Source organism: Thunnus albacares, chromosome 3, assembly GCF_914725855.1.
Source record: "Thunnus albacares chromosome 3, fThuAlb1.1, whole genome shotgun sequence".
Lineage (NCBI taxonomy): Eukaryota > Metazoa > Chordata > Actinopteri > Scombriformes > Scombridae > Thunnus > Thunnus albacares.
In genome coordinates this window covers 1008621-1018311 of record NC_058108.1, presented here as the reverse complement: position 1 = coordinate 1018311, position 9691 = coordinate 1008621, and the positions used below count along the sequence as shown (strand labels likewise).

Below are 9691 nucleotides of genomic sequence, written 5' to 3'. Positions count from 1 at the left end.
AGTTTCCTGTATAAAAAATGTGCAAGACAAAATCTATTATTATCGTACACAGCGACAAAGTTCTGCTGAAACATGTGGTCATATGACTGATGAGGTGAATTATGTGTTTATCCTGTGACAGTGGGTGAATAATTTATATTATTAATTTATATAGCACTTTTCAGAACAAGCTAACAGTCAAGAAGAAGAAAAAATCAACTAAAAATGTTTAAAAAATCACAACACAAAGGGAGTAAACCTGGAAGTTCATTGAAACACATCCAGTAGAATAATAGAATCACTTAAAAGCAAATGAATAAAAGTTTGTGGTTTTTAAAGAGGAAACTGTGGTGGCTTGATCTTCACAGTGAGGTCTTTCCAGGAGCGCTGACAGGAAAAGCATCATCTCCTTTAAAAGGTAGAAAACCAGATAAATAAAGTCACACAGAATAAAATACACCAGCAGAAAAGAAGAAGTGAACTTGTGTAACATTTAGGAAGCTGCTCACTTCCATTTTCTCATTTATTTCACTAAACTTTATCCTGTTTCATCTCATTTGATTATACACGGGTCCTTTATCTTCTGTCAAGTCCTTATCTGTAGAAGGCTTCTTTGTCTTTTGCTTTACTTTATATCTTTATCGTTTATCTTATTGATATCGTCAGTAATAATTACCTTTGCCCACAGTGCTGAGCCTCATCTTCAGCATTTCTTTGCACAGATAACGTGATGTTGAACTTGAACTTGATACTTGAATGTATGAAGACCTGCAGGCAGACGAGCAAACAGTGAAAATCACAAGCAGTTAAACTTCAACCTTCCTGTGATGTTTGAGTTTCACTGTGCAGAATGACGTATGTGCAGACTTTGATATTTTCATCTGCTGAAGACGGAAAGTTTCTTTGTGCTCATCTTAAATCTGAGTTTACCTATATGAGCAGGATTTGTGACATCACAACTCATTTTTAGCCAATCACGGTCCAGTATTCAACTTACACAAGTCTGATATGGAAGTTTAAGGCCTCCAGTGCACAACCACTGAGAATGAACTTTACGGTGAAGTAGACGACATTTCAAACTTTTGAAATTGCATATTTGCATATTTATAGATTATATTTACATTGAGGGAGAAGGAGTGGATGTATTTTGGAGAATTTAACTTATTTGCAGAAAAAACCATATTAGACACAAACTGTAATTCAAAACAGTCTTTTTATGTTGTAAAATTTAAACGATCTTTAAAGTTGCAACATCTAAAACAACATTGAAGAGATGTTAATACAAAGCTTCAGTGACATGAAGATCTGTTTTGTACAGTCATGGAAAGAAAAGCTTGTGTTGGGTTCTTGCAAAATGTTCTACATAAGACATGGACGACGATACAGATGTAATCTCAGTCTTGCAGTCAGACACTGAGCACCCATCACATATGGATGTAGAAACTGCTCGCTGGGAGCTGAAAGCTGATCAGTGTCTTTTATTTGTGTTGCAGTAATCAGCCAGATTGTGATCTTCAGTACCGACGTTCATTCTAGTCTTTTAATTGTCTTCAATCTGGTGGAGCTTGTTTGAGCAGCACATATCCAAGATACACAGCTGGGCAGTAAAATTCACCCACCAAAAACAGCACAGTGTGTTCAAGAGATTACGTAACTGCAGAGAAAGGAGTGAATGTCAGTGCTGCTGTTCTCAGCAGGAACTCGATGTCACTTTCTCAGACTTGTTCTCCTGGTTGGAGGCCGTCTGACAGACCTCACTGAGGGAACAAACATACAGGGTTGTTTGACTTGTTGGAAGGTAACACCTGCCCCTGCAGTGTATGATGATTGGCTGTGATTGCAGCTCATCATCCTGAACATCCAATCATATTCATTGGTAGCTGTATGTGGCTTTTAGGTTCTAAAGGTCAAAGGTTGCCTGCATGTTTTCTTTGCTGTCTATTCAGCTAAACTGAGGATCATCTGGAATGTCATCTACAATCAGACAAGCAGGTAGTATTTCTCAATAACCAAAACAGGCCCAGTGGATTTTTAACCTTTTCCCACTTCAGGCATCATGAATTTCAATGCTGTGAAATTCTGTATTTGTTGGTTTGTATCAACAGTAGATATGTCAGATCCTCATGTTGAGCTGCAGATTGATGACTGTGATGTGTGTCCAGTTTCAGAGCTCTCTCTACCAGTCCCCTGGGGGGAGATCAGAGGTAAAGTCTGGGGTCCTGATGACGGCCGTCCTGTGCTGTGCCTGCATGGCTGGGCTGATAACTGTGGTACATTCAACACCCTCATTCCCCTTCTACCCAAAGGTGATACAAATTAAACTTTCAGTAAACAACACTGTGATATATTAGCTGTCACCTCTCCTCCGCCTACATTTTGTAAAAGAAATAATATGACAGTAAGTGAGACTGAAGTGTGATTCGTTACATTTGTCTCTGTCTCCGTCCTCTCAGAGTGCAGATGCGTGGCGGTGGACCTGCCAGGTCACGGTCTGTCATCTCATCGTCCTCCTGGAGTCTTCTACTCTTTTCCTGCATACGTGGCGGACGTACGCAGAGTTGTTGACGGTGTGTGAGTTCAAGAAGTTTCAGCACCTTTCTAGCCATTAGTCTCTCTGTAAATGTGATTGTAGCAGGAGGTCGGATCTCCTCAGGACTCTGCGTCTCTGTGGCAGTTAAACCAGCTATAAAGTGATAAATGTAGCAGTAAGAACAACTAGATGTAATCAGATGTGGTGTCTCCTTTAAAATAACTCCCGCAGGTCTCCAGTGGACAAAATTCTCCATCATAGGCCACAGTATGGGTGAGTCACACACCATGCTGACACAGCAAAATATAAATGATGCACATCTGCTGCAATAAAACCTCGTTAAGGTCTGATGTTTCTTTTACTGGAAAAAGATGCTTTTTAAAATCAGGTTTGACTGATTAAATTTGCCAGCAGAGTTTCATTACACTGTGTTGTGAGTAGCATGATCAAGAAAGGAAATAATGCTGAAACAATTTGTGATTTAATCAATAAATCAACAGAAAATGTATCACCAACTTGGTAATTGATTAATCGTTTAAGTCATTAATTAAGCAAAAGTGTAAAATGGTCCCAACTTGTTACTGCTTTTCTGCATCTTTGGGTTTTAGACAAACAAGCAGTTTGATGGCGTCACCTTTGACTTTGACAATGTGTGAAGAACATTTTTCTCTATTTTCTGACATTTTATGAACTAATTGATTAATTGACAGTTAATGAAAATAATCATCTTCCAATCAAAGCTTGAAACCATTTGAATTTAACTTTATGACAACAAAATGACTGATGATGGTTTTTTCTCTACAGGTGGTAACATTGCTGCCATGGTAACTAAGATTCATCACATGCAACTTATCACTGTTTTCACACAACACACATCCTGTTTCAGTATCATGGTTCCCGTATCGTGTTTCCCACAGTTCAGTGCTCTGTTTCCTGAGATGGTGGATGCCGTCATTCTCCTGGACGCTTTTGGATTTATACCTTTATATCCAGTACTTCAACATTTTTATTATCACTATACTGCATATAGCAAGCTGTTAAAGGAAAGATGGTCTGTGTAGATGAAGAAGAAAATGATTCATCAATTATCTCCATGTTCCACTTGGGTCAGCAGGTTTGACTCTCTCACCTCATCATTTCCTTTTCTTGCAGACAGAAATATCCAAAGTGATGAAGCAGGGGATGGATGAGATGCTGCAGTTTGAAAAAAAGACAGAAGAGAAGAAAAGAGTTTACACTTATGAGAAGGCGGTTGAGAGGTGTCACACCACTCCAGTTTACCACTTATGTATATATATGTATATATATATATATATATATATATATATGACTGTTTAACATAATCATCCTAGAGAAAGATAAAATACAACTATTACATTTCTAGCAGCTGTTCATGTACCTGTTTGTAGCTCTTAGCTGAAGTTTTTTATTTCTTTTTTCAGGTTGTTGGCTGCAAACCCGACTCTGTCTGAAGACTCTGTGAACATCCTTTTAGAGCGAGGTCTAGTTCGAGTGGAAGGAGGTACGTTTTTATCTCCTCTCCTCCTCACAGGGAGGAATAATCTCTCTCTGCTTTCCTTCATCTGCTGGCAGCTGAATGTGTTTCTCTTTAGCAGGATTTGTGTTCTCCAGAGACCTGCGAGTTAATTTTGTAAGTCACTTTTAACCTCCCGAACCTTCCACCAACATTCACCTCATCATCTCTGTTAAATATGTTTGCAGCGTTCTGCTCATACAGTACATGTGTGTTTCATTTTTTTGCTTTCAGAAAAACATAGTGCGCGTAACTTTGGAGCAGAGTCTGGAGATGCAGTCGAGGATACGAGCCTCTGTTCTACTTATTCTGTAAGACTTTGATCGTTACACTGAAATGGATGTTTGCATTATAACGTTATGACCTATTCCTGTTTTAAAATGTGATGTTGAGCCCCAAAGCAAATCATACTAAAGATGTTTGAAATCTCTGTTTTTCTAGAGCAGACGAAGGCTTTGGTAAAACATCTCCAGAATCAGACAAACAGAAAGTGACCGACAAGCTTCTTCAAGGCTATCGTGACAGAAATGTGAGTCTTGCAGATGTTAGAAGACATTTACTGTGATGACTGAACCATTGCAGAGCGCCTGGAGGGAGGAGGTTAATCAGACAGACACATTACTCATCTGAAATGCAATATTTACCAAAATGCATTAATTGTGCTGACGTGTGACAGATTTGACTCACCCTGCACGGATGAATAACAAGCAGTGTTAGTGTTTTAAACACTGTGTCTGTGTGTTGTAGCAGACAGATGCACTGATGCAAAAGTAGCACCACAGTATAAACTCAGTGTCTCAGAGGACATTTTTACAGATGTGAACCTCAACATTGACCTACTGAACATGCTAGACGTTGTTCAAGTACAACTGAAGGTGAGAACAGAGGACGTGCATCAACTAAACACTTCTAATTATAGCCTCTTTTCTATTTATAGTTTAACTAGAAGAGTAGAGTGCAGATCTCTGCCAGGTGTGTGCAGTCAAGATGGTGGTGAAGAAAACAAAAACAGGGATTTATTTATCTCGTATCGTGCCGAACTTTAGTGGATCAGAACATATGACAAAGACCAAACTGTGGCCTGCAACAGACCAGGTGAGCCTTGTTTTTAGCTGATTGCCAGAAATCTCATAATACATACCATAAAATGGCGAGGGCTGCTGAAAAGAGGAAAATCTAAGCTTTACGATATGCTCACAAGGAATCTTAACAATGTTTATTTGAATTCACAACACAACCTGCTCTCACGGTACCGAAATTTGGCACCGATTGATCAAACATGGCAACAAGGCATGATTGGTTTATCTGTAGTGGAAACAAGATTCCAAACTGAAGCAGTTGTTGATCACTTGCGGCTAAAAGAGGAGTGAAGCATCAGCAGTCACAGGTGTTATAAAGTAGGTTTTTCAAAAATTGTGAGTCACTGCAACCACGAGAAGTCCTTGAGCGTACAGTCATAACAGTATACACAAAAAATGGCTGATGGATCCACCAGTATGTGAGATGAGCTGCGGACAGAAACACACACGACCAAACACATGATCCCCTCTAGGCTCATGCCTGGTGGAGATAATAAGGACAATATTTATTGACAGTAGCACCAGAGAAAGACTTACATCTAATTACATTCCATTGATATGAAGCATCCTCATTAAATGAAACGAAAGGATCCTCCAGGGTCTAGATACTGGTGGTGGTGGAGCGCTGTAGGGCCAGCAAAGTGGGAGACAGACCCTCTGAACTGAAGGAGAAGAAGAAAGTAAAAGTGACAGAGAAGATTAGATCAGGAGGAAGAAGATGTAAAATTCAATAAAGGAATTGGAGGCAAAACATGTTGTTTTTTTCCCTTTAAGTTAAACTTTTACTCAACTTTTCATTTCATTTCTCTTTGTCTTTCAGCACACGGTGGTGACAGTAGCAGGTGATCATCACGTCCATCTGAATGATCCTGAAGTCGTCGCTCCGTTTGTTTCTGACTTCCTGCAGACCAACGTGTTCTCACAGCAGCCGCAGCCTAGTGGACACACACCAACTTTATAACCAACACACAAACATGTTCTCACATCGTCATTGTGAATTATTACACATCAGGTCTCACTACACTTTTCTCATCTCAGCTCATTTCCATAATATTATATTCTCCATTAGTATAGGTTACTATTTGAACACTATTATAAACCTTCTTTAGAAACCTGGAATAATCAGTTCTAAATGTGGAAATGTCAAATGAATCCAATATTCATAAAATGAACCAGTTAAGTCTTTTTTTTGTAAACTCTTTTTTATTAGTTTTGTAAGTAAAAATACAAACAGAACAAGAACAATTAAGGTCCACAGTTCATCACATAATCAGCCAAATACAAGAAAAACAAGCAAATTAACAAAAATGTAGCAAAACACACACACACACACACACACACACACACACATACACACACACACACACACACACACACACACACATATACACACACACACACAGAAACACGCACACACACACACACACACACACACACACACAAAATGAAGAGTTAATAAAAATACATGATAGTATAAAAAAGAACCTCAAACAGTCCAGTTAATGATGACGTCTGAAGATGTTTCCATTTTTTGTTGCAACTGTATTTCTGTATAAATATATACAACATTGACTTTGCCAGTGGCAATGATACTTTCTACCTCGTCTGCTTCCTGGAAAAAATATTGATTGTTCTCATGATTCAAATCTGAAGGTTTAATTCATATCTTGAAAAGGTTTGTTGGACTGAAAACACACGAGACAGCAGCGGAAATCATTCAAGACCTCATTGTTCTCTCTGATACGTTGTATTTTCTGATTAAACCAGAACTGTTGGAACAATACTGTCACTCCTTTGTGTAATTATTCAGTCATTTCTGTCTCCAGATATCATGGCTCTTCATCTGAAGCTGATCTCTGTAATTCGGCAGTTTTTCAAGGATTGAATCCAAATGTGTGGGCTGGAAATGGCATTAAAACAGATGACATCCTCTGACAACTTTTCATTATGTAGGCCATCTCTTTATTCAGCAAGACACAAAAAAACATTTTTTCAGCTTTTACTCGGGGGGAGTGACTCCATAAAACACTGCAGCTGCCGTCAGTCAGAGCAGATATGAGAGGCGCTGCTCACCCAAAAATGCCCCCCCCCCCTACCCCCCTCCCTCCCTCTCAATGTCACATAAACTGTGTGATGGCCTCGGTGTTAAATGGAGTGGAATTGATTTTACGCAGCAAGCAGCAAGGCGACAAGCATCCAGAGACATCTGAAGGGCTTGCCCCCCCCCCCCCCCCCCCCCCATCCCACTCTCCCTACCTCTTACCACCACCCCCCCTCCCAAAAAAAAAAAAATGATTATAGTTATATAAGTTTCCCTCCCACTCCCTCCATCCTCTCAGCAATCAGCAGGGGTGTTGTCATAGCAACCCCCACCCCTCCTTTGAACGTCAGAGCCGGGAGCTGGAGGATGAAGCCGCATGCAGCTTCTGTCTCTTGTGCCTCTCAGAGAGCACCTGTGATTTTTGCCATCTCACATGCAACAGTAGGAGCTGCAGCAGCTGCCGCGCTGGATCTGGAAATAATCTAATGATTGATCTGACTCACAGCTGCTGTACGTCGCATACCGTCACACAGCTCGAGACCCACTGATCCGGCAGCGTCTACAGGTAAGCACGATGCCTTTATTTACTACTGTGCACTATTTTTAGAAGGCGCATGCAACACCCCTGTGTGTGTGTGTGTGTGTGTGTGTGTGTGTGTGTGTGTGTGTGTGTGTGTGTGTGTGTGTGTGTGTGTGTGTGCAAATTAAAAATCTTGCAGTCTAATAAAAGTGCTTGTCAGACAGTGTACTCTGCCTGCTGGGAGCAGGTTGTGTAATGTCTTTATTGCTGTGCCTCATATCCTACATTTTTAACAAGGGAGCAGGGAGGCTTTCTAAGGAATGACTGCAAATAAAGGGACACAGAGATGCTGCAGTTGTTAATGCGTTACATCTCACCCAGTAGAGAAGCAGTGTTTATAAGTTAAATGAAATAAGTACCACAGAGTAACTCTCCTCATCCACCCTTCCCTAAAATCCCTCCTCTCTCCTGCCATCCATCCATCCATCCATCCATCTCCCCTCATCCTTCTCTTTCCTCCCTTTCTCCTCCATCCATTCTCTATCCTCCGCCCCTTCCTCTCTTCCCATCCCTTCACTCTGACAGCAGTTATGTCGTGGCTCTTCTTGGACTGGTTCGTCCCGCTCTACCTGCTGGTGTCGGTTTTGGTGCTGGCGGGTTTCGGAGCGTGTCTGTACTTCCTCGAGCCCGGGCTGCAGGATGCCCACAAGTGGAGCAACAAAACAATCCGGCATCACCCGCTGGTGGCCAGTGTGAACTGCAGAGATGACGATAGCAATGCCCTGATATGATCAAGAGGGCGAGGCGGAGTGGGCGGCGGGCCATCTGGACAGGGGTGCCGCCAGGACACCGGTGGGATGGGGGGAGCCAACACCTTAACAATGGAGAGAGAGAGAGAGAGAGAGAGAGAGAGAGAGAGAGAGAGAGAATGGAAGAGGAGGATGAGGAAGATAAAGGGAAGATTGTCTGATAATGCAAGCCCGGTCCTATCATTCCAACTTCTCTCTGATCTCTTGCATACTGTAGAGATCAGAGAGAAGTGAAGAAGAAGAAGGGGCTTTAGAGCATTTTCTTTTTTCTTTTTTTTTTTAATGAAGCCAAATGCACAAGGAGGAGACACACAGACAGAGATGGTGAGGTGTGACGAGGACATGTTGCCCTTTAGAAACGTCTTTGTAAATTTCACGCCATCTTATACCGACTTTTACATACGTTTTGTATTTGACAATCACTTTACATGTATCATGAAGTTGACTTGTATTGTGCGTTTAATCAGTGAAAGTGAACGACAAACAGTAAGTGCAATGAATGAGTTGCCAGTGGGGAGGATCAGTCCTCTCTGGCTCTCTGGCAGCTGCTGAGAAGCATGTGGATTGTTAGTGCCACTGTGCCAAAATGGTGTAGTAGTGACTTTAATAAAATATATATATATATACATATACATGTAATGAATAAACACGACTGGTTTGTTCAAGGTGCCAAGATTATCCTGCTGTAGATGGACCAAGATTTCAGAAAATAGTATTTATCAAAGTGTTTTTTTTTCTTCTTCTTTGTTTTCATTGTTTTTACTTGACAGCATGACGAGGGAAACTGTGGGTGTGTAACAGCCCTCTTTTGATGATCATGAGCTTCCTTTTGTTCATACAAAAATAAAATTGTTTAATCCTCAAATTCTCTGCATGTTATTATGAAGTTATACATGACAAAAGCAATATTTAAGATGAAGTTTAAGGTGTCTGTGCTGTGATCAGGCTGCACAGATTCAGATTTCATAGACAGTTTCCCACGAAGCAGACAGAATGAGAGTGGGAGCGAAACAGTGCAGCCTCAGTATGGAGGAATGGAGAGAATGGCACTTGTGTGCCCCGTTACTTCCTACTTCTCTGTTCTCTGTCTCGCACTCTTTGTCTCATTTACTCATTCAGTGTGTCAACAACAAAGACGGAGCCTCAGATAACAGGTCAGTGCTGTTTCTCATCATTTTATACTTTAAAAAAAGGTCATT

General features: G+C 40.9%; 1 protein-coding gene across 3 annotated transcripts; it reads left to right on the top strand.

The window, feature by feature from the left end:
• The first annotated feature begins 1752 nt into the window (after nucleotides 1-1752).
• Nucleotides 1753-6474, top strand: LOC122978644 (serine hydrolase-like protein). 3 transcript variants are annotated; one of them, XR_006402729.1, is made up of 13 exons: nucleotides 1753-1971; nucleotides 2142-2285; nucleotides 2433-2546; nucleotides 2741-2782; nucleotides 3314-3333; nucleotides 3427-3501; nucleotides 3662-3768; nucleotides 3952-4031; nucleotides 4123-4160; nucleotides 4278-4354; nucleotides 4485-4572; nucleotides 4791-4918; nucleotides 5943-6026. XR_006402729.1 is itself a non-coding variant. In XM_044345636.1 (12 exons), the coding sequence occupies exons 1-12, from the start codon at nucleotides 1947-1949 to the stop codon at nucleotides 6081-6083; spliced, it is 951 nt and encodes a 316-aa protein (XP_044201571.1). In that variant the 5' UTR covers nucleotides 1758-1946; the 3' UTR covers nucleotides 6084-6474. The 3 variants fall into 3 exon arrangements, 2 of the variants coding, with proteins under 2 accessions (XP_044201571.1, XP_044201572.1); XM_044345636.1 differs by lacking the exon at nucleotides 4791-4918 and having other exon boundaries at nucleotides 1758-1971; nucleotides 5943-6474; XM_044345637.1 differs by lacking the exon at nucleotides 4791-4918 and having other exon boundaries at nucleotides 1760-1971; nucleotides 4126-4160; nucleotides 5943-6474.
• The last annotated feature ends 3217 nt before the right edge of the window (nucleotides 6475-9691 follow it).

Coding starts and splice junctions, on each gene's coding strand:
- LOC122978644 (XM_044345636.1), top strand. CDS start 1,947: ATGTCATCTACAATCAGACAAGCAG. Junction 3,769..3,951: donor TATGAGAAGGCGGTTGAGAG/GTGTCACACCAC, acceptor TTCTTTTTTCAG/GTTGTTGGCTGCAAACCCGA. Junction 4,032..4,122: donor TCTAGTTCGAGTGGAAGGAG/GTACGTTTTTAT, acceptor GTTTCTCTTTAG/CAGGATTTGTGTTCTCCAGA.